General features: G+C 48.2%; 1 protein-coding gene and 1 long non-coding RNA gene across 7 annotated transcripts; one reads left to right on the plus strand and one right to left on the minus strand.

The window, feature by feature from the left end:
• Positions 1 to 3,174: 3,174 nt before the first annotated feature.
• On the minus strand, positions 3,175 to 13,964 carry Snx11 (sorting nexin 11). Of its 6 annotated transcripts, XM_063269114.1 has the most exons (9): positions 13,776 to 13,792; positions 12,174 to 12,897; positions 11,767 to 11,826; positions 10,779 to 10,833; positions 9,568 to 9,654; positions 9,147 to 9,247; positions 7,057 to 7,152; positions 6,624 to 6,836; positions 3,505 to 4,971 (listed from the first exon to the last, which is right to left on the minus strand). In XM_063269114.1, the coding sequence occupies exons 4-9, from the start codon at positions 10,818 to 10,820 to the stop codon at positions 4,698 to 4,700; spliced, it is 813 nt and encodes a 270-aa protein (XP_063125184.1). In that variant the 5' UTR covers positions 10,821 to 10,833; positions 11,767 to 11,826; positions 12,174 to 12,897; positions 13,776 to 13,792; the 3' UTR covers positions 3,505 to 4,697. The 6 variants fall into 6 exon arrangements, with proteins under 6 accessions (NP_001012012.2, NP_001186098.1, XP_063125184.1 ...); NM_001012012.2 differs by lacking the exon at positions 12,174 to 12,897 and having other exon boundaries at positions 3,175 to 4,971; positions 13,776 to 13,866; XM_006247196.4 differs by lacking the exon at positions 12,174 to 12,897 and having other exon boundaries at positions 10,779 to 10,983; positions 13,776 to 13,926.
• A 976-nt stretch (positions 13,965 to 14,940) lies between these two features.
• LOC134480860 (uncharacterized) lies at positions 14,941 to 22,958 on the plus strand. The gene is made up of 2 exons (XR_010055755.1): positions 14,941 to 17,617; positions 19,396 to 22,958. It is a non-coding gene; the product is annotated as an uncharacterized LOC134480860 (long non-coding RNA).
• Positions 22,959 to 23,240: the final 282 nt, after the last annotated feature.

Here is a 23,240-nt window from a genome sequence, read left to right on the forward strand (position 1 = left end):
GTTGTGATTTTTCCTAGTCATCACTGTCACTGTTAGTTTAGAGGAAAGTTTTCCCACACAAAGTGACTCCCAGGAGCTCTGTCAAGAACCAAAACACAAAGCAAAGAAAAAAATACAAACAAACAAAAAACAAAACAAAACAAACAAAAAACCACAACCAAAATCCACCTCCCTCTCAGGAGGCCCAGAGACAGGATGAGAGTCTGGTGCCTTTGTGTGTTTGCCTGCGCAGGCCACACAAGAGGGCCAGCGCCTGCTGCAATGCCAGCCAGAGCCCTGTCGATGCTGCCTCCCCTGGGCACTGAAGCTGAGGCACCTGGAAGGGTTATTAGCAGGATTGGAACTCATCCCTCTGCTGGGACTAGATCATAATTACAGTAATTTTCTAACAGAGCTCGGCAGTAGGACTGTTTAATCAGCATCCGACTCCCCGGTGCTCTCAGCCCTCATCACTCAAGGAGAGGAGTGGGATGGCTCTTAAAGAGACAGTGCCCGCCTTTCAGCATCCTGAACAGATGTGCCCTAATTGGTAGAATATATCTAAGTCTTGTAGCTTACAGCGGGCAGGTTGCACTGCCTCCGACACTGCCTCCAACAGACTGCGTGGGGCTCTCGCTATTCTAGGCCTTTGCCTGAGGGTCTCAGGTCAGGCCTGCTGGTGGGCCAGGATTCTTCTAACATAGCCACTGAGGGAAGAGACATGCAAGCTTATTTATGGGAGGAACCGACAGGCTGGCCCCTTTGGATTGATGGAATGAGAGAAAAAGAGGTTAGCGAAAAGGCGGGAAAGACTTGAACTTCTATAGATAGTTTCCCATAGTCCGAACATCATGGAAGCTCTCAAGAGGAAAGCCCCTTTCCAGTGATCTCTTCTCACCATGCTGCCTGCCCTGTTATACTCACTCGGTACTGTGTGAGTGCTGACCATCCTAGCACCACTGTACTAGGGAGGCAGACTCGTCTGCCTGAAGTGGAAGGAAGCTTCCTAAGTTTTCGGTTGCTGAGTCAGAAGCACGGGCTCTTGCTAGCCTTTCAAGTGGAGGTTGCCTGTGACGGAGCAGTTGATGGTAGGGGAGATCTGAGGTTGTCAGCTTTCACTACATCTAGTCACAGCCAAGTCAGGGCTGTCTCTCTCTCTCTCTCCAGACACCATGTCCCCTATGTTGTTAGGACTGGCTCTGCGAGAAGGGTCAACACACACTTGGTCTCTGCAGTCATTTCCAAAACAGTTCCTTTAGAGCGGAGCTGAGGGAAGTGGGGAGGATGAAGGGCAGCTTTTGAAGTGAGCTGAGGAAACCTTTTAGGAAGTATGGTGGTAAAGAGACTAGGAAGCAGGGTGTTTATGCATAGTCCAAAGGGTTCCATGAACCCCTTCTACAGAAATGACTCCCTTCTGGCAGAGGCTGCCCTCAAGGTTCAGGGCTGCTGCCCGCTGCCCTCACTTGAAGAGGAAGAGGCTCTGACTTCCCAGAGCCTCAGCAGCCTGTTCCTCTTCATCCACAAAGGGCAGGTTCCCCAATTCCTGCAGCCTTGGTGAGACAGACCAGGGCTGCTCAGATCCCATTTCTACATTTGACAAACCCTTGCATCTCGTGACCCATTTGGAGTCCCCCTGCATTGTTAAGAACACTAAGCAAGAGTCGTGGTATACAAACGCACTCACACACAGAGCTAATCTCGTCCAGTAGGAGACGGAGCCTCTGAGCAAAGCTATCAGAGGTAGGAGGCATCCAGGACCACGAGAGGTGAGGAGAGGGGTAGCTAAGGCCTTAGCCAGCAAACCAAGGATTTCGTGAGTTTGTTTACTATTGTTTACTGTTGTTCACTTTCCTACTATAATCCAGGATGACCTGAAATAGCCTCTGTAGCCCAGGCTAGCCTACAGCACCCTCTGTAGCCCAAGCTGGCTTTAAACTCACAGCAATCCTCTCGCCTCAGCTCTCACGTGCTGGAATTCACCCTAGTACTATAGGCCTCAGAAAGTACCTCCTACAAAGATCAGACACAGTGGGTAGAGGAACGACACGGATAGCCTCCAGGTCCTGGTCAGCCATTTAAAAACTGCCTTTTACAAGTCTCACTCAGCCTGGCTTCCTCAGGGAGAAATGGAGTATGTCATTTACCTACCCTGCTGACTCTGATCAAATCAAACAACTTATATCAAACTATTTTGACACCAGAACTTTCCTTCCTTCAAATCCCCACCTGCCCCCGAAATAACCTTCCTCTCAGTCCTCATGAGTCTCCTACTGACAGACAGCATAGATTAGGGAGCTGACTAGACTTGGGTCACAGAAGTAGCTGTGACTAAAGCTGGCACCAAACTTGCCTCAGAGCTCAGATCAAAATGAAGAGTACTTTGATTCCTCCACACAACTCAGTGGGCCACTCCCCACAGCTAGCGACTCATCTCTCACACAGAAGCATCCAGCTGCAGTGGCTAGACTTCCACACATACTGGACAGAGAAAAATGGGAAAGGACTTCGGCGTTGCCGGGATGAAAAGAAATTTTCATCGATGCTAGCTGTTTTTCTGGTACGTGGGCCCATGCTATTAGGAAAGCTCTCTCCTTCGGACATCTTCCCCAGCCAATACCTAACTCAGCACAAGACTGTGATGAGAAGGCACCCGGCCTCACATTAACTGAGGTGCTGTTGTATGCACTGCTGCTAATGGATCATTAAAAAGCTGGGAGTCTGAGAAACCACAGCCATGTCTGAAGAGTGCTTGCTGGCCCCAGCAGCCCGGCCTGCTGGCAGAGCGGGCTGCCTAATACCAACTCCAGGAAGACGGGGAACAGAAGAAGGCCAACGCAGCTTGCTGGTTTTTGGCTGAGTAGGGAATTGACACAGACCACCTCCGGCTCCTGTCTGGAAGTTTTGAGATCAGAGAGCTTCAGGCACAGCTGGGTTCACAGCTGCACCATTTGGAGCATTGGACTCATTAATATTCATGAGCCATCCCCACCAATCGGCAGAGTGGATGCCATTAGCCTAGCATCTGTCGGGTTTTGTGAGGGTTGTGTATGGAGTTTTTTCCCCCTTTGAAATGAACTTCTTTTGACATTTTGGATTTGCCTCTGTGGGTTTTCTATCCTCGATTCGCTCTGATGCATCATAGAAAGGGAAGGCCCAGGGGAGGCGGCAGGAAGGAGGGATGAACAGCAGCCAGGGTTTTGCATCTGCCTGTTGACAAACTTTATTTCTCTTTTAGCACCTGGCACCTCAGACAGGCTTCCAAGATGGAGGCAGCATCAGGTAAATTATACCTAACAAGGTTCATGCCCAGATCTGTGAGAAGAGCTGCATCCTAGCTCTCTGGAAAACCGTCTCTCCTGCAGTGGTGAACTTGAGTCACACACATAATGCAGGAGAGTTCCAGTGCACAGGTCTACAGTGTTATTTCCACGCTGATAAATTCATGATTTATGAAAGTAACTCCTGCCAGCTCTCACTCCCTCCTTCCCTGCTACAGCTTGTTAGACACAAATTGCAACAACAGTCTTAAATACTTGCATTTTATTTCAGGCCAAAGCCCCTCGACTCTGAACTAAATGCCAGGCCAGTCCCACAATGCAGGCCAGTAGTGCCACAGCTGAGGTGGACCGCACAGCTGGAGTGGATGGCCAGAGTGAGACACACACACAAACCTAAGAGCAGAGCAGTGGCAAGGTGAGCCCGGCACTCAGCCCGCCCTAGCACTCCAGCTAGCAGCCCCTGCTCTCTGCAGAGCCCATTCAGCAGCAGGAGACAGGAGCCGCACTGTCTGCAGGACAGCTTAGGTCTCCTTACCTCCATCCCCAGCCCTCACTTCCCGGCCGAAACAAAGCCTGTGGCCCCACTGGACTGAACTTGCAGCTTCCAAGGAATGCAGCCGTAGGCCCTGGCAGTCAAAGCTCTGGGGTCATGGAGTTATTAAGAGAGGAAGAAAAGGATCTGAAAAAGGGAGCCCACTTCAATCCTGCAGAAACACCAGCTCTACTTTATAAGCAGAAGATGGGCAGCCCAGACTGCCCAAGCAACGCCTCCGACCTGTTCCTTTCCCTCTGGCTGTGCCAGCCATGCCTGGATAGGCTTTAACTGCCTACACCTCTCAGGCCCCACTTAACCTGGTGAGGTCTTGGAAGATGCTGGAAAGCCCAGCAAATAGTCACATTGTGGCCACAAGGCAAGGAGGGGGCAACTACATCTTTGCTACCTTGTCCACACAAGGAGGCAAGCAAGAGGTCAGCCTCCCACAACCAAAATCTCCAGGGGCTACAGCAAAAATGGAAGCCTGCCAAGAAGGGAATAGAACGATAGGAACTGTCTGTTGGGACAATGTCCAACATGGAATGTCCAACATGGCAGCTAAAGATCTACCACGAAGGGGTTCTCCAACATTCACCATTCGCCTGTGACAGTTCTCTTTAAACAAACACCTGAAGAAACTCACCTCCTGGGAAAGTAAATACAGTTCTATTTAAAACCAACAGCTTCTGGGCCCTGCACCTAACTCACAAACACCAGTGTGGTGTTTGTTCCCATGGAGGAGCTGTAGCAGGCAGCCAGAACCTCTGCATGACAAACCTGCGCAGATTTGAATGGAGGATGCTCAACCCGACTTCCCCACACCCGCCCTGTCCTCAACCCCACCTGAATGTGACCCTGGCGGCATCTTCTCCACCACCCAGGAGAACAGAGAGAACAGCCACAGCTCACTTTCCCCACACTGTGTCTAGCTGACCAGGATCCAAAGGCACAGCAGGGTCCCCTGCCACAGCCCTTCTCGCAGGCTGGGACCCAGAGAGTCCCTCATCTGGTCTTGCCGGATCACAGCAGGCTGGCGAGGAGCTGGGTGGCAGCATGGGGCTGTCTAAGGATGGGCCTTCAGAGTCGATTACTGGAGCCCAGGTTTCTACGTGGTCCTTCTCTTCACTGAGAGGTGGTGAAGGGGAATTCCTCCTTCCTGATCTTGGAAGAAAGCAGCAACTGGGAAGAAAAGAGAGAGGGAAGGAAAGATGGGCGTGACTGGATGATAAAAATGGAAAGACGGGCATAGATAGACAGACAGACCCCATGTCCATTCACTGATGTATTCAGCCATAAAAACCAATGAAGTATAGAGAGACACATGCTGCAGCCGATCGAGTGCCTCAGTGGGTGGAAGGCCCCTGCTGCCAAGCCTGATGACTTGCTTCAGTCCCCAGAACACACAGGGCAGGAAGAGAGAACTGTCCTCTGACCTCCACATATGCCACGGCTACACACATGCAAACATAAACACTCTAACAAAATAAATCTAAAAGGTGATTTTAAAAAAATATTTAAAGCAGCAAGTGGTGGTGGCCCATACCTTTAATCCCAGCATTCAGGAGGCAGAGGCAGGCAGATGTCTAAATTCAAGGCTAGGCTAGTCTAGAGCGAGTTCCAGGACAGCCATGGTTACACAGAGAAACCCTGCCTTGAAACACAGACAGCAGCTGTAAAGCATTACGCCCAATACACAAAAGCACCCCATAAGGCTCTGTGTCTGCAGTGTCCAGGGCAGGCAGATCCCGACAGAAAGTAGACTATGGTTACTAGGGGCAATGGAGAGCCGTCGCTCACGGATGTATCGTTTCTTCATTTAGAGTAGGTACATACATAGTCTGGGAGCTGGGGATGTGGCTTGATGGTAAAACACAAACACAAGTGAAGCCCTAGGCTTCATTTCCACCCAGAACCACAATAAGTAATTAATTAATTAATTTGAAAAGAGCCTGCCATGGAGGTGCACACCTCTAATCCCAGCACTCAGGAGGCAGGCAGATCCCTGTCAGTTTGAGACCAGCCCGGTCTACACAGCAAGTGGCCTACATAGTGAGTAGATCTATACTGCTGGGGCTACACAATGAGACCCTGTCAAGGAAGGAAAGAAGGAAAGAAGGGGAAGGAGGGAGGAAAGGAGGAGTGTTCTAACATTGACAGAGTGTTATTTAGACACCTGGAATGCCTGAGCTCAAGTCTGAGGCAGAAAGATCACCATAAAAGGAAGCCTGGGATACAGTGACTCCAGGCCAGTATGGGCCACAGAGTAAGAATCTGCCTTAAACAAAAACAAAACAGTCAGCCAAGGAGGCTCTTCCCCTTCCTTCTCCCTAGGTTTTAACAGGACCTCTAGTTTCCCATTCAAGAAAGAGAACCATGGGCTGGAGAGATGGCTCAGCGGTTAAGAGCACCCGATTGCTCTTCCAGAGGTCCTGAGTTCAATTCCCAGCAACCACATGGTGGCTCACAACCATCTGTAAAGAGATCCGATGCCCTCTTCTGGTGTGTCTGAAGACAGCTGCAGTGTACTTATATATAATAAATGAATAAATCTTTAAAAAAAAAAAAAAGGGGTTGGGGATTTAGCTCAGTGGTAGAGCGCTTGCCTAGCAAGCACAAGGCCCTGGGTTCGGTCCCCAGCTCTGGAAAAAAAAAAAAAAAAAAGAAAAAAAAAAGATGAAAAAAAAAAAAAAAAGAAAGAAAGAGAGAGAGAGAACCATGCCTTTCCAATGGTACCAACGCTGTGACGTTACTCCCCCAACATGCGGGCACCCCAGTGGGTGTCATGTCACCGGGCACAGTAACCCCAGCCCTGAGTACCGAACAGCTCCTACCTGTTAAGTTGGTCTCCTTTAGCCAGGTGAGAGGTGCTCTGCCTCTCCTCCTGGGCCCAGCCACAGTTGGACATAGCATAGGAAAGAATGGCGTCAGACACCGTCATGGAGCCCCGGCCCTGGACACAGGCTTCGATCTCGGGCACTGAGAGCTGGCTTTGGAGGAAGAGATGCAACTGACTGTCGGACAGGAGAACCACGCTCTGCAGGACCCTGCAGCAACAGAGCAAACACCACAGGGCACGTGGGACGCAGTCGTCTCCTGCTCCACCCCGCCCCACCCCAGCTGGGCTTTGGCTTCATGGAGCACTGGCGATGGGAGGGCACAGGGGAAAATGCCACCAGAACATGGCTGCAGGAGCAAGGCAAGGTTGCATCCAGCCTTCCTGTGGCTCCGCCTCCACAATGGTGGGCTGTGCTAATGTCCACTCACTTTTCCAGGAAATGCTGGAGACCTTGACGTCGCTTCTCAATAAACTCATCAGAGCTGCCAAAGAAAGTGGACTTTCCGGGAAGTTCTGGTACAGGCCTGTGGAGTCGTAGTGCAGCACCCAAGGTAAATGAAACATCACCCCAACCCCACCCAAAAGAATCCTGAGAAAGAGGACCAGTCAATATAGTTGGCTTTTACTAAGGGCTTGACAGAGTTAGCACTGCCCTATGGCAGGCACTTTGCATTAAATGTCCACAAACGTGGCATTTAGTCCTCCTAAAAGCTCCAGGAGAGAGCTATTAGTGTCCTCCTTGTAGAAAACCAGAAAGGGGACATGAAACTCCAGTGTCACAAAACAAAGCCAGCACCCAGGTCTATGATTCCAAACTTATGCTGCTACAGCACTGCACCTAGTATGCCCACTTCCCACATCACAGCACTGCACCTAGTATGCCCACTTCCCACATCACAGCACTGCACCTAGTATGCCCACTTCCCACATCACAGCACTGCACCTAGTATGCCCACTTCCCACATTACAGCACTGCACCTAGTATGCCCACTTTCCACATCACAGCACTGCACCTAGTATGCCCACTTCCCACATCACAGCACTGCACCTAGTATGCCCACTTTCCACATCACAGCACTGCACCTAGTATGCCCACTTCCCACATCACAGCACTGCACCTAGTATGCCCACTTCCCACGTCACAGCACTGCACCTAGTAAGCCCACTTTCCACATCACTTGCTTTTTTTCTCTTTTTTACTGAAGGTTCGGGGGGGGGGGGGGCTCTTGATATCTTAGGTACTCACAGAGGCCAGAAGAGAAAATGAGATCCCCTGGGACTGTGATCACAGGCAGTTGTGGGCACTCTGGGTTTGGCAACCCACGTCTTCTGCAAGAGCAGCAAGTGCTCCTAAGTCTAGAACTTGCAGTAATCCTCCAGTCTCTGCTTCCTAGGTGGGAGGATTTCAAGCCTGCTCCACTACACCCAGCTCTCCTGCTTTGCTCTGCACAGGTGTAGGGGAGCACGTGCGTACACATACGTGTGGAAGCCCAGGGCTGAGAGAGGGTGTCTTACTTGATCACCCTCCCTTCCTTTGCTGGAATAGTCTCTCCCTGCACCCAGAACCCCTCCGTTAGCTAGCCTCACTGGCTATCAGGCCCCTAGGGTCCCTGTCTCTGTTTCTCAGCACTAGGAATACAGGCTTTTCCCATGGGTGCTAAGGACCTGAGCTCAGCTCATGCCTTCCAACACCATTTACCCAACATGCACCTCCCTCACACCAGCTCCAGACAGTAATGTATGCTGGGTCCTTGAGTTAGAACTACTCCAAGTCAGACATACTGCCATGCGCCTATAATTTCCACTGCTGTGCAAGCTCAGGCAAGAACATGGGGCATCTGAGGCCAGGCTGGGGCTTCACACATAGGCTCTATCTCAGAAAGCAAAACCAAACCAAACCAAACTAAACCAAGCTAAACCAAACCAAAGAGTACTCCAACCCCAGAATTTTCTTTTTTTTTTTTTTTTTATAGTATAGAATAGAGTTTATTCAGGGTATGGGGAGGGGACCCAAGGTGGTAGTAGGGGCCGAGAAAGGGAGGGAGGGAGGGAGGGAGAGAGAGAGACAGAGAGAGAGAGAGAGAGAAGAGAAGTAGAGGCTAGCCATGAGCACGTGGAGGGAGGGAGGGAATGAGAAGAGGGGGGAGCAGGAAGGGAAGAGTAAGAGCAAGAGTACCCCAGAATTTTCTAAAAATGAGGTGAGTTGTGGCAAGTTACTGTTACACTTTCTCAGCTTCTGTTACAAAGCACAAAGACCATCTTTTTAAATTGTTATGTGGGAGGAGGAGTCTGTGTATGTACACTTCTTTTTTCCTGTTCATACAGTTCTTCTAGGCCACATGATGTGAACGGAGGGAGGATTACTGGCTTCTTCTCACTGACTTACAACACCTGAGTTCAAGCATTTCTCAAGCTCTTCAATGTGACATGTTCTAAGTTCTTTTCCCTCAAAACTCCCAGCTCCCTTAGTCACCCCCAGAATCCATTCAGACCTAAGAAGGCACAAGAGCAAACTCACACCAAGCCCGCGTTCCTCTGTAGCTGCTTCCTCAGCCACACAAACTCACGGTAGCGCCGTCGCACACAGGAGGTCTTGGCAGTAAAGGCCTTGCTGTTCGTCTACGGGAACATGGGAGAAAGTCCAAAGAGTTTAAATGGGAAAAGCCTTAGTCCCACATGAGTTCACCACCACCACCACCACCACCACCACCACCACCACCACCACCACCCTCGTTGTGGAGACAGATTATCACACTATCAGGTCCCAGACCAAGATGCTGCCAGGCACCCTGAAAGCAAATGTTTCCACTCAAGCCCTCCCTCTCCCCACTCTTCCTTGTCAATCTTCTGTCTCAGAATGTTGGGAACACCCACAAATCATTTCTACCTCAGCCCGGCCCCCAGCCCTGCAGCTGACCCATTACAGAAGCCTAACTCACATGGAGGAATATCTTATAATCCACATAAGAATTCCAGGAGCCCTCATTCTGCAGCCGGGGGTCCTGAACTCGCACGGTGATCACCTCCTGCAGGTTAGAAAAAAGATACCCCAACTTCAGTTCAGCCACACAGAAGGAATGCGATTTGGTTTTGGTTTTAGAGTCCAGGCTGGCAGGAAGTCACTAGGTAGGCTACCTCCCTTCACCATGTGGCAATTCTCACACATTTGCCTCCTCAGTGTTGAGATCAATGAGGCACCACACCCAGGAAGCAAGGCAGCTCTGATCACCCAGTAGTATCCAGTTTCTTAGTACCAACCTTCAGGGTTGGGGATTTAGCTCAGTGGTAGAGCGCTTGCCTAGCAAGTGCAAGGCCCTGGCAAGGCCCTGGGTTCGGTCCCCTGCTCCGAAAAAAAGAAAAGAAAAGAAAAAGTACCAACCTTCAGTCATTTCTCCATTCATTCAATAAGCATTTCCTGAGCATCAGCGCATGTCAGGCACTGTGCTAAGATAAACATTCATAAACAAGGGATGAAACTCCCCGTTCTCCAGAATTTTATAGTGCAGGCCTGTAATCCTACCTTGGAAGGCTGAGGCAGGAGCATCAAAAGTTCAAGGCCTTACCTGAGGAACTGGGTGATAATCAATTAATCAATCAATCAATCAATAATGAGCTATGGACAGTGGCTCCCTCCTGTAATCCCAACACTCAGGGAGAGGCAGGAGGACTGCCATCAAGTTGAGTGTCAGCCGGGTCCACTTAGCAAGCTCTAGGCCAAACGGGACTATACAGAGAGACTCTCTCAATAAATAAAAAGAGAGCTAGGAAGAGAAACGTATGGCTCACTCTCGAGCTGAGCACCCACAAGGCCCTGAGTTTAATGTGCACGGGGAAACAGTAAACAAATAAGAACAAAGTACAATGATAAACGTGTACGAAATGTCCTAATGAGCCCCATGTCTTGGGTGATAACCGAAAACTTCATTTTAAAAGGGCTTACAACATTCTAGGACATTCTAACCAATGGGAGAGTTAGTAAGGAGGCTCGCTTCTCAGCACACACACCTGCTACTTCTTTCCTTCTCCTGGCTTTAATTTGAAACACCAAGAGTATTAACAGGGAAAAAGCACCGCAGACGATGCTCTGCCATCTGTGTCCCCTCCCCCTAAGTGGCCCTCCGACTCTGACCCACCTGGAGACCCTGCTTACCTCCAGCTCTTGGTTCTCCAACATCCTACACCAAAAGCCCATCGGAAGAGAACATCTGGGGAGGAGCAGAGGACATGGAAGGACGCACAGTTAGCGTGTCCGTACTGGGTTCTCGCAGAGCAAAACCCCCAAAAGTTTTTCACAGACGTCCCTTGGGGAAATCCAGGTAGGTAACTTTCCCCTCAACCCCAATTATGTGTAAAACCTGAAAGAGGAAGGGGGAAAACCCCATATTAGCTAAAAACCCTGGGGAATTTGCCTCCATCCAGACTACTACTAAAGGTGGACACTCTAAAGGCCACCTCAGTCTAGAGCTCCTGGGGACATGAGGAGAGTGTGTTGTGGCCAGAGAGGCAGGTGGGTTCCATTGTAAACTTTTGCTGGAGGACTGCGGCTTAGCAGTCTTCTGAACTCAGCTTTGAAAAGGAGCCTACCAGCGCCCCCTCCTGGTTGTTTAGAGACAACTAATTCCTCACAATTACCAATCTCTCTTTGTCTGGCTAACCAAAGGTCACCTCCATTCAGGTGAGTGGTCCTAGGAGCACCCAACTGAAGAGTCCAGTTACAGTTTACCACCTTCTCTTACCAGCTCCCCAGAAATGGAGCCAACCGTTATAATCAATTCCCATCCTGACACGCCCGCCATCCGGTTTGCACCTCTGCCTGAGCACCCCACAGCTTCTCGGGTCAACTCAGGATGCGTTCTGCTCCTTTGTAAAGATTCATTAAAGCCTAAGCCACTGATTTCCCCCAGTGTGGCAGTTTATGTGTACAGCGACATCGCCCACTCCAACAAGGGGACCATGAAGGCTGTAGCACAGGGTTACTGGATTCCAAAGGGGCCCATGATGTCACCTTCTGTTAAAATACAGCACTAATCTTGTTACTCCTAGAACCACTCCAACAGCATCCACCCTGCCTGCCGCCTCCACCCCTTCCTCTCTCTTAAGAGCAGAACAATAAGGTTTAATTTCCCTTTCCAATTTACCTTGAAATGAAAACTGACTTCAGCCAATATGTACTGCCAACAAACGATCCCGGCTGGCTCCTGGGAAAACGAGACCATCTCTAAGCTCTCCCTCTCCTCCTCCCATGCCCATTCGCACACCCACTCGCTTTTACAGTCCCACAATTAATTTTAAACACATTCTCTTATTAGTTCTGCCTCACCATTAGAAGAGTGCGTAATGAGCTTCCGTCTATTTTATGTTTTGCTAACATAGGGCTAATGTTTCAAAGGAAGGGGAACTCGTTTATAGCATGAAATTAGCAGAGCAAACAGCTTTCGCAATTCTTTCCAACATCCCAGAAGGTGTCTCTACAGACAGACCCCACACGCAGGGACAAAGCTCCACGCGGCAGATTGACAAAACTGAGCTAGGCTGTGGAGCAAACCTGGAGGTTTTGTGATGTCGGCACCATAATAAACAGCATTCTTGCTGACGATCTGACTTTTCCTCCAGAGCAGTCGCCACCTCCAAGAGCCCCTAAACTGAAATGCAGGGGACCTCAATCCCCCAATAACCCAATACGACAGTCCAGATGAAATAGACAAAGATCTGTGACCAAAGCCAACAGACTTTCTGTGAATAATTAACCTGATGGGATCCCCCCTCTTCTCTTTTTAGGCACTTGCTGACCGCCAGCAGAAGAACAGAAAGTTAAGTATTCTGAAGTGGTTTTTGGTTTGGGTTGGTTTGTGTTTGTAGTACAACAGAAAAGATGACAAGAAAGGTCATCTACGCACTTAGAGGATGTCATCAGACGTTTGGTCTAAAGAAGAGTTTGTTAGGGGCCTGCAGCACCCCCATGTGGAAGTTTTTCTCCTTTATTTTGGAGCTACTGTCATACAGAAACAAATAACCATAAACTGGCTTTTAAGGCGCTCCAAGCCTCCTGCGACTCTGGACGTTCAAAGGGCACTGAGGAGTTTCTGGTTGTCAATTTCCTTAAAACGCTGACACTGCAAAAACCAGGCTCCATTTCTAACAACCACTGCTCCCAGTTGACATCCTTCCTAAAAAGACCACTCTTTCGGAAGAAAACGGAGCTCAGTTCCATTCCTGGAGAAGCATCGAGTTCTGAACTTCAACTCTATGACCTGTCCGAAGAGGCGGACCTGTGTACCCATAAAGGAAGGACAGAATCAAGTAACCTCCAAAGGTTAAGAAGCTTGCTCAATGCTAACTACATTTCCGCGGCCTTTTCCATCCTGCCTCAAGTGTTCTTTGCTTCCCTCAACAATACTGGCACCAACAGTCCTGGGGAAGGGCCAGAGCTTTCGGGAGTGTACTAAGTTTGACGCATTGTAAAGCTCGCAACTGCTAATTCAGGGGAGCAATTCAAAGCCTTCTCATTTTCTCTCCCACTTAAACTACTTCAAGGGACACGTTAAAAACACATCAGGCTGTAAAAAAAGATTGCACCAAGGAGACCTTTCTTGCTCACTCTTGAGCCTCTGGTGTTACAGACAGCGACTCAAAAACCTCGCCTTTCTAAATACCCCACGGGTGTTCGAGGAGACTCTTCCGCCAGACAACCTGGCCTGTCCATCAAACAGCTGTTTCACCTTTCAGTCGGTAACCTACTCCTTTCAGCTGAAAGTAATAAAGGCGAGCATAATTTCCAGTATCTGCGAAAAGTATCTCCCATTTCCTTCCACTCCCGGCCACTTGGGTAGACATCCCTAAATTCTGACTCCGGCCACTCCTTTCCATTCTTTAGCAAACTTAGATGGAAACCAGCCAAAATGGTCCCTCTCTTTTCCCGGCAAAACTCGGAACGGAAAGACACCTTCTAATTTCAAAGTATATTGAAAAGCCAGGCTTCCTTTCTTCTTGGGTCCCAGCAAGCCCTCACTTTCACACCGGGCGGTAAGACGCACCTTCCCTAGCGTGTCAACCGAGGCCAACACTTAAATGTCACCACTACTGCTCAAGTCGACAACCCATTCCCCAGCAGCACCTACGAGCCGCGGCCCCGCCCACGCCCCCTCACCTGAGAGCAGCAGCAGCAGCTCTCTATAGCGACACCACCAGCACCGAACCATATAGCCAGATGCAGATTCCGGCTTCTCCTTCCGGGTGAGTCGCCGGCGCCCCAGTGCACGACGGGAGGCGGCTCCCGACGGGCCAATCCTGAGTGTCCAGGACGCCCCACCCCTGAAGACCAGGGCTCTCAGTGGTGATCGCCGGTCAGCGGAGAATCACCGCCACGCCCAGGCCTCAGCTGAAATCCACATCTTTCCGGAAATCGCTTGGGGCGTGAGAGGCGGAGCGCAAGGACCGAGACCCGGTGAAGTCCACTCGGGTGCCGCGTTCCGCCCACGGCCGTCAGGCGGGCCAATCAACGCTCAGGAAGTCTTTAAAGGCCGGCGAAAGCATCTTGGGATCCTAAGTATCTCCTGGGTGTTACAGAGTAATTAGAGTGGGAGGTTTCTCGCGTTCCAGAAGCTTTAGACGATCTCGATAGTCCAGGCTTGAATCTCGGAGGTTGCAATTCCCCATCTGAAATGTCAAGGGCACTGCCAGTTAAATTTGGAAAAGCCACGGATTATCCCAGCAAAAAACACACGAAGTTGACAACTCCTCAAACAGTTGTCAAACCCAAAGCAGGCCCATGCAGTTAGTAAACAAGAAAAAGCCGGTGAAAATGCTAATTATAGAGATATCTAAATTCCTCTTAAGCCAATGGAAATGGCTCATGCCCCGAATCCTAACACTTGGAAAGTTGAAGACAAAGTGAGTTCCAGGATATAGACTGAAGCTGTCTGAAGATACAAACGAAAAGCCTCTCTGATCTGTTAAAAAGTTAATTTTACATCTGTAATCCCACCACTTGGAAGCAGAGGCAGGAACTGAAGGCCAACGCCAACTACATTAGTTTCAGGCTAGCTTGGGGTGCTTAAAAGCAAAACAGCTGTAGAAATGACTTGAGAAGATGAATTCAGCACCCACAAATTCACGCCGCTCACAAATTCCTGCAACTCCAACTTCAATGGATCGAGGCATACTCACACCAAAAATGAATATTTATTACTTTTTATTTTGCGTAGCTGAGTATTTTGCCTATAAGTATGGGTGTGTACCATAGATCTACCTGAAACCCTTAGGGGACAGATGAGGGCCTTAGATCTCCTAGGACTGGAGTTACAAGTGGTTGGGACCATTGTGTGGGTGCTGAGAACTGAACTCTGCCCCTATACAAGGGCAAAAGGTGCTCTTAACCTCAAAGTCATTTCTCAATCCCAACTCCCCTTAAAAACTTATGAGCACTAATAAGAATGTGGGTGAGAGGGAAACACAGCACTACACTGACTGTGGCCTTGAGCTACTCCCAAAGCACAATGGTAGTTACCTATCCAGACGGATATTAGTCCTACAACTCAAAACAGAACTTCTCAGACCTTTGATCTCAGGATCCCTTTAAACAAACATTTGAAATCATAAGGACATCTTATAGTATTGGGAAATGTAGGACAGTCATTGACTTAGAAATAAAAATTGAGAGACTGAGGCAGGAGAGAGAAAGCACATCAGTTAAGAGCACTTGTTCTTGCAGAAGACCTGGGTTCAGTTCCCAGAACACATATGAGGGCTCTCATCCACTGTTCTGACACCCTCATCTAGCCTCTAGGAGCACTACACTCATGAGGAGTACTACTTAACGTGCAAGCAAGACATCCATAGGCAGGCATAAAATTAAACCCCAAAGATATTTTGTTAAAATATTTTATGATCTATATTTTCAAAGACAGAACAGCAAGAGGAACAGCTCTGCGTTACGATTTTGTAAATCTCTTTAGTATCTGGCTTAGGAGACAGCTGGATTCTTTTTTTTTTTTTTTTTTTTTTTTTTTTTTTTAAGAGTTGAGGACCAAATCCAGGGCCTTGCGCTTGCTAGGCAAGTGCTCTACCACTGAGCTAAATCCCCAACCCCAACAGCTGGATTCTTATTTGCTTTTTCATTTCTCTTTCATGCTCTATTGTTTTGGCAGATGAAGAATAACGAACGCTATGGGAAAGGGGGTATTTTTAGCTTTCTCCAGCAGCGGGGATACCCTCTCCATCTCTGTCTCTGATTTCATTTTGAGATTAAAGTCTTGTTATCCAGCTTGGGCTGGCCCAAGATCAGGATTACCTCAAATGCAAAATGCGCAGTGCTCCTACCTCAGCCTTGCAAGTGCTGGCTATACAGGTGCACTATCATATCATGCCCAGCTGACAAGTGCTGATTTCTTTGTAAAGACGTGTGTGTGTGTGTGTGTGTGTGTGTGTGTGTGTGTGTGTGTGTGTGTTTATGTGTACTACTTGCTTATACAGGTACCCAGGGGGGCCAGAAGAGGATTGTTGAGGGGTTGGTTATGTTGCTATGTATTGTAATGCTAAATTGTATTCTGGAAGGTCTGGACTTACAAGGGACTTGTCGTGTTAAACAAGCTTTGTTGTGCAAACCTCGTTCTGTGATTTCAAACTATTGGTTAAATAAAATTGACTACAGCCGATTACTGGAGGGATTAGAAGTGGGTGGGGTTTGAGTTACCTGGTTGGGAGGGAGAAGAGAAAGGAGAGAGGAGAGACCAGGTAGAGGAAGAAGAGGGAAAGGGGAGGAGAAAGCCAGAAGGGGAGATGTACCACGAACACATAGCCAGGAAAAACAGCAAGTATCTGGAGTACACCGCTAGGGAAGTATCCAGGTCAACAGTTAAAAGACTAGATTAGGGGTTACCCCCCAGTAATTGTAATAAAATAGCCATCCATCGTCTGAGTCTCATTATTTGTAAACTATTCGGGGATAAGCTTAAAGTGGCTGTACTACAGAGGATGTCAGATTCCCGGCAACTTGAGTTACTCATTCAAATGCAAATATTGGGAACCAAACCCTGGTCCTGTAAGAGCATCACACACTCTTTTATTTTATTTTTTCCTTCTTTTTTTCAGAGCTGGGGACCAAACCCAGGGCCTTGCGTTTGCTAGGCAAGCGCTCTACCACTAAGCTAAATCCCAAATCAGACACTCTTAAACACTGAGCTATACTGCAAGCTCCCACCAAGTGTTGGTTCTTTAAAAGTTGGGTGCAAAACAGAATCTGAAACTGTATCCAAAACATCTGCCCAAAAGTCAGATGTGGTGGTAGGTCATGCTCGCAATCACAGCCCTTCTCCAGAAGCTGCACCACCAAGACTGCCTCACCTTTGAAGCCAGCATGGGCTACACAGTGAGTTCTAGTGAAAGACCCCCTCCCAGAAAGGGAATTGTACAAGCCCAAGGCCCTCAACTAAAGAAGTAAAAAATAAGTTTTTAGATATGTGGGACAAGCTGACCCATCATTTAGACGAAACAGACCAGAAAAGAAAACAAAATGCAGAAACTAGACTAAAATATGGGCATTGCTCCATGGGCCACCTGGCGGGGAAAAAGAAACAGTCCCTGACCCCCCGGGAAGCCCTGACCACCATGTACTTTTTGCTAACTCAACTGTTATGATTATAGCCAAAATAGGTAACATACACGTATGCCTCATTTACTCCACCAATCACATCCCTGTAACCATGCATCTGCTTCTGTAAGCCTGCTTCTGCTCCCCAATGCCCTATAAAAACCCGTCCCTGGTTCTGCTAGGCGCACCAGTCTTCCAAATTGACTGGGACGCCCACAGGTACCTGTGCTCCCTGATCAATAAAAAATCCTCTTGCAGATTGCAGCCGGTGGACTCGGACTAGTCATTGGGGCTTGAGGATCTCCCTCCTGAGGGAAGATTCTCTCTGAGAGTCTTACATATGGGGGCTCGTCCGGGATCGGAGATCCTCTGCCTAGAGACCACCGACCACCCACCGGGAGGTAAGCTGGCCAGTGTTAGTCTTGTCCTGTCTTGTCTTGCTTTGTGACTTGTTCTGTAAATGCTTAGTTACTTGGCTTGGGTCTATACCGTTTGTATTTGGGCGGGCCAGAGAAGGAGCTGACGAGCTCGGACTTCTCCCCCGCAGCCCTGGAAGACGTTCCAAGGGTGTTTAGAGCCCGGTTTTTCGGGGCTCAGCCTGTATCGGAAGGATACGTGGTTTTGGGTTGGAGGAGAGAGGAGAGAGCTGGATCCACTGAAGGATCCGGACCCTCGTCACCTCTGTCTGAATTTTTGGTTTCAGTTTGACACCGAAGCCGCGCGGTGCGTCTGTCTGTCTGACTGTTGAAATTGTTTGTCTTCTTTGTGTCCTAATTTTCTTTGAACATCTGTGGAAATTGGTTATAGGATGCTTTGTCTTGGTTTTGTTTGTCTGGTTTGTTTTCTGTGGTATTGTCGAGTGTCTTTTTGGCTTTTGTTTCGTTTTTGGACTTTGGACAGACGACTGTGTTTAAAATCTTGGACTGACGACTGTGTTTGAAATCATGAAACTGTTTGCTTTGTTTGTCAAGGAGTTTTACTTGGTCCTCTTGGTGCTTAACTTGGAAATAATTTGCTTGAGAAAAATTGTTTTCTGCTAGGGAGTTTTATCTTTCTCTCTTAGCCTCCTCCCCAAGGAGAGATGCCCCTCCCTTTGCTCCCCTTGTCCATTCTAGCTGCTGTTAACAGTTGTGTATGAAGAACTCCAGGTTAGTGAGTGACCCTGTCTAAAGCAGGTATTAACAAGAGCCTGAAAGCTTTACCTTAGATCCTGAAGAAAAATTCTCCCTGTTGCTTAAACATTCACAGCTTCTAAGGAAGGGACAGCACAGAGTAGGAAAATATAGGGGCTGAGGATGACAAGCATGCAGGCCTGCTAGCAAGCTGCAGGCTGCGCGTGGGCAGTGGCGCAGCTCAGGCCAAGTCAGCGTAAGAGGAGTTTCAAGGTGATGAGGCCGGCCGGGGTTGACGCTTTGACAACAATAAGATAATATAGAGTTAGTGGTTGTTTTTATGAGACTTTTGGCCCTGAGAAAAAAAATAATAATTCCAGTTGCTGCTTTCAGTGGCCAGATCTTCAACACTTGCTCACAGAAGGAGAGCGTTCATTAAGAGAAGTTCTTTAAGGGAGCCTGCCTTATCTGCTGGCCCTATTCCAAGAGAGGAGTTGATCTCCAACATTAAATAACCTTCCCTGTTAGTCATCATTGACATGGAGAGTGCCTTTGATCCTATCCCCACAGCAGCCAGTTCCTGCCCCTGTGGTCAAAATGCCCTAGGTTGGGGGACAGAGAAGCCCCTGAGATAGTTTCGGAGGGAATCTACAACAAACTGTGATGAACTTTGTTTTGCCAGTCAAAATTTAGAATTCGGGCTTTGGCTGTGGCCAAGGTCAGGATTAATGTTTTCTTTTCCATGGGCCCTTAGCCCACTGAGACAGTTTGGTAAAGGGCTGCTACTGAGGTCCTGAAAGTCCCAGGTGAACTGGTTACAATTCTTTTGTCAGCCACTTGGCATCTAGCACCCAGGTCCTAACCATCTCTCCATCCTTTTGTTATTAGTTCTTAAGTCCAGAGAGATAGTCAGTAACAGATCAGCTCCCTCTCTGCTTGCCGTTCTGTTTCACAGACACAAAGCTTGTGCTTCTTTTTACAACGGCCTTTTTGTCCCAAAAAGTCCTCCTGGTTTAGCTGTGTGACTAAATGCTATTTGTCCTCTTCAGTGGACCTCTATTCTCTAGACTGTTACAGGTCTTCTTTACCACTGAGGAAAGACGGAATCCTACTGGAGGCCAGAAAGAATGTTCCAGACATGGATGGAAGACCCTCACTCCTGACTGTTGACTTGAATACCCCTGAAGGTAGGGAGTGCTCCAGGTCTGCCACCAGGCTCCAAAGGTGGGTCTCCGAGGGGCTGGAAAATGCCCCACCAATCTGGCTAAGATAAGGAAAAGATATAAAGAGAGAAAGTTACAGAAATTTAAAGGGTTAAGCTAAGTTGCTGAGAGTTAGTGTAAGTTGCAGAGAAAGTAAAGTTGAAGTGTAGTTACATAAGTGGACAGCATCTAATAGCTGTAGAGGAAGATGCAGAAGATATGAGAGAGAGACTGAGGAAGAGAAAGAGGAAAGAAGGTAAAAAGAGCAGGAAGCTAAGGAAGAAAAGAGACAAAAGGAAAAAGAAGCTAGAGAGCTAAAGAGAGATAAAAGACAGGAGAGGAATATATACTGGCCACAGTAGTTAGGGAACCTAGGAAGACAGTACCTGGCAACAGAAGAGAATTCCTAGCTAAAGATCAGTGTGCCTATCGCAAGGAAAAAGGACACTGGGTCAGGGACTGCCCCAGGAAGAACAAGAGGGGCCTCTCCAGCAGCCCGGAAGGCAAGTCTCTTGGTCCTAGAGTGCTGGCTATCCGCAAAGATAGAAGGGAAGCCTGCCCAGTTGTTTTGTGAATACGGGGGCCCAACACTCTGTGCTCCTACGCCCAAATGGGCTAGTGTCCAGCAAAAGACCTTGAGTACAGGGGACTACCGACAACAAATGATACTCATGGACTACCCGAAGAACAGTGGACCTTGGCGTGGGCCGGGTATCCCACTTGTTCCTTGTGATTCCAGACTGCCCCTACGAGTCTAAACCCTGCAACCCTGCTCCCGGACCCTGACCTAGACACCCCCCTTCATGACTGTCAGCAGGTGCTCACTAAAGCACAGGAGTGGCATAAAGATCGGACTGATCAGCCAACAGAGGGGGTAGATGCCATCTGGTTCATAGATGGGAGCAGCTTCTTACAGAAGGAAAAAGATGGGCTGGGGCAGCAGTGGTAGATGGAAACAGAGTCATATGGGCTCAGGCCCTACCAGAAGCCACCACTACTCAGAGAGTAGAGCTCGCTACCCTCACCAAAGCCCTTGGGCTAAGAAAGAGACTTAACATCTATGTGGACAGCACGTATGCCTTTGCTACAGCCCATCAGCAGAGGGGCCTGCTGACATCTGAGGGCAAGAAAAAAAGAGATTCTGGCTATGTTAAGGGCCCTCCATGACCCAGCCAGGCCGAGGAAGAGACTCTGGTACACCTCAACGAGAAAGAAGATCCTGCTACAAAAATAGGCAGAGGCCATGATAAAACAAATGCATCAATAGACTCACTTAGGGGTAAGCAAACTCATCCAGACATTTTCAAAAACTAAATATTATGTCACAGGTCTCAAGTATCTCGTGGAACAGATAGTGCACTGATGTATACCATGCCAAAAGGTAACTGTTTTCAGGAAAGTTGACTGTGGTAGGAGGCTCCGTGGGGAACGGCCTGGATACTACTGAGAAGTGGACTTCACAGAGATAAAACCAGGAAAATATGGTTATAAATGTCTCCTAGTGTTTATAGATATCTTTTCAGGAATAGGTAGAAGCTTTCCCCACCAAGCAAGAGACGGCCTCAATAGTCATCAAGAAGATACTAGAAGAAATCTTCCACAGGTCTGGAGTGCCCAAGGTAATCTGGTCAGACAACAGCCCTACTTTCGTTGCCAAGGTAAGCCAGGGTGTGGCCAAGTATTTAGAGGTTGATTGAAAATTACGTTGTATTTACAGACCTCAAAGTTCAGGACAGGTAGAATAAATAAATAAGACTCTAAAAGAGACCCTGACCAAATTAACCATGGAGACTGGCACAGACTGGGTGACACTCCTTCCCTCTTGCTCTCTTCAGAGCAAGAAATATTCCTTCCAGATTCAGCTTTACCCCCTTTGAGATCTTATATGGGGCCTCAGCTCCCCTGACTATATTAGATGATGTTACTGAACCAACATGTCATAGTAATAATGATTTATATGCCAGGCTAAAAGACCTACAGGTGATACAGAAAGAAATCTGCTCACAGCTGACAGCAACCTATGCCCCGGAGACCCCTGAGACATGTCATCAGTTCCAGGTCGGAGACTACAGCTACACTGAGCCCAGACACTCGCGCCTCGCTGGAAAGGACCGTACCTGGTGCTGCTGACCACCCTGACAGCCATCAAGTCTCAGCCCTCACCAGCAGCGTACTAGCTGTTGGGGCTGAGAGCTGGGACCTAGAGGGACACTCAGATCTTCAAAAAGCTCCCTAGTCTTAAGTGATTGAGAGGTTGCTATAATGCTCACTTGAGGAGTATGTTTTAGAAACAAGAATTTCATGTTTGCCTGTTTGCCCTGGGTTCCCTCGGAATAGGTGTAAGGATAGGCTTGATTTTTATTACAAATGATGTAACATTACATATGTTAGTACTCCTAACACTTCTTGGGACTGTGCCTCAGGGATCACAATCTATATAAGTTTAGAAGTTCTAAAAGACCTTGGTATATAGGTTCAGATAGTGTCCAGATTAGAATCCTGATGCTAAAGACTTATAAGACACAAAAGAGAGTTGAGAATTATTTAAGGCTATCTAGGTGCTACAAGGGCAGCACAAGGACATCTGCTGTTGCCCTATAATGCAAGGCTTATAGAGAATTCAGAACTGCCATTGACTCAGATATGAAAAGAGTAAAAAAAAAGACTTTTTAGCTGACCTCCAAGAACACCTAACCTCCCTCTCAGAGGTAGTCCTTCAAAATAGGAAAAGATTAGACCTGATATTCCTTAAAGAAGGAGTCTGTGTGCTACACTAAAAGAAGAGTGTTGTTTCTATGCAGATCAGACAGGAATAATAAGAGATATAGTCTTTCAGTCATTCAAACTTTTGTGCTGAGACAACAGTATCAGATGGTAAAACAACAAAAAACAGAGGTACCTTAACCAAGTTGAGTGGAAGATTCCACTCAAGGACAAAAAGAAAATGGGGGAATGAAAGACCCCCTCCCAGAAAGGGAATTGTACAAGCCCAAGGCCCTCAACTATAGAAGTAAAAAATAAGTTTTTAGATATGTGGGACAAGCTGACCCATCATTTAGACGAAACAGACCAGAAAAGAAAACAAAATGCAGAAACTAGACTAAAATATGGGCATTGCTCCATGGGCCACCTGGCGGGGAAAAAGAAACAGTCCCTGACCCCCCGGGAAGCCCTGACCACCATGTACTTTTTGCTAACTCAACTGTTATGATTATAGCCAAAATAGGTAACATACACGTATGCCTCATTTACTCCACCAATCACATCCCTGTAACCATGCATCTGCTTCTGTAAGCCTGCTTCTGCTCCCCAATGCCCTATAAAAACCCGTCCCTGGTTCTGCTAGGCGCACCAGTCTTCCAAATTGACTGGGACGCCCACAGGTACCTGTGCTCCCTGATCAATAAAAAATCCTCTTGCAGATTGCAGCCGGTGGACTCGGACTGGTCATTGGGGCTTGAGGATCTCCCTCCTGAGGGAAGATTCTCTCTGAGAGTCTTACACTAGCACAGCCTGACTCACAGTGTGATAGCCTGTCTTACTGTGATAGCCTGTCTGGTTCCCACGCTGATGTATTTCACTAGTCTTATTTATTTTATGTGAGTGCTCTATCTGCATGCACATCTGCAGGCCAGAAGAGGGCATCGGATTCCATTCCAGATGGTCGTGAGCCACCATGTGGTTGCTGGGAATTGAACCCAGGACCTCTG

The sequence above is a fragment of the Rattus norvegicus genome, chromosome 10 (assembly GCF_036323735.1).
Source record: "Rattus norvegicus strain BN/NHsdMcwi chromosome 10, GRCr8, whole genome shotgun sequence".
NCBI classification, from domain to species: Eukaryota; Metazoa; Chordata; class Mammalia; order Rodentia; family Muridae; genus Rattus; species Rattus norvegicus.

Bases quoted from the DNA above. Each gene is read 5' to 3' on its own strand.
- Snx11 (NM_001199169.1), bottom strand. From the start codon at position 10,820: ATGGGCTTTTGGTGTAGGATGTTGGAGAACCAAGAGCTGGAG. The intron at 7,153-9,146 runs GTGAGTTTGCTC...ACGACTCCACAG, and splicing joins CAGAGGAACGCGGGCTTGGT to GCCTGTACCAGAACTTCCCG. The intron at 6,837-7,056 runs GTGAGTGGACAT...CTGTTGCTGCAG, and splicing joins CTCCAGCATTTCCTGGAAAA to GGTCCTGCAGAGCGTGGTTC.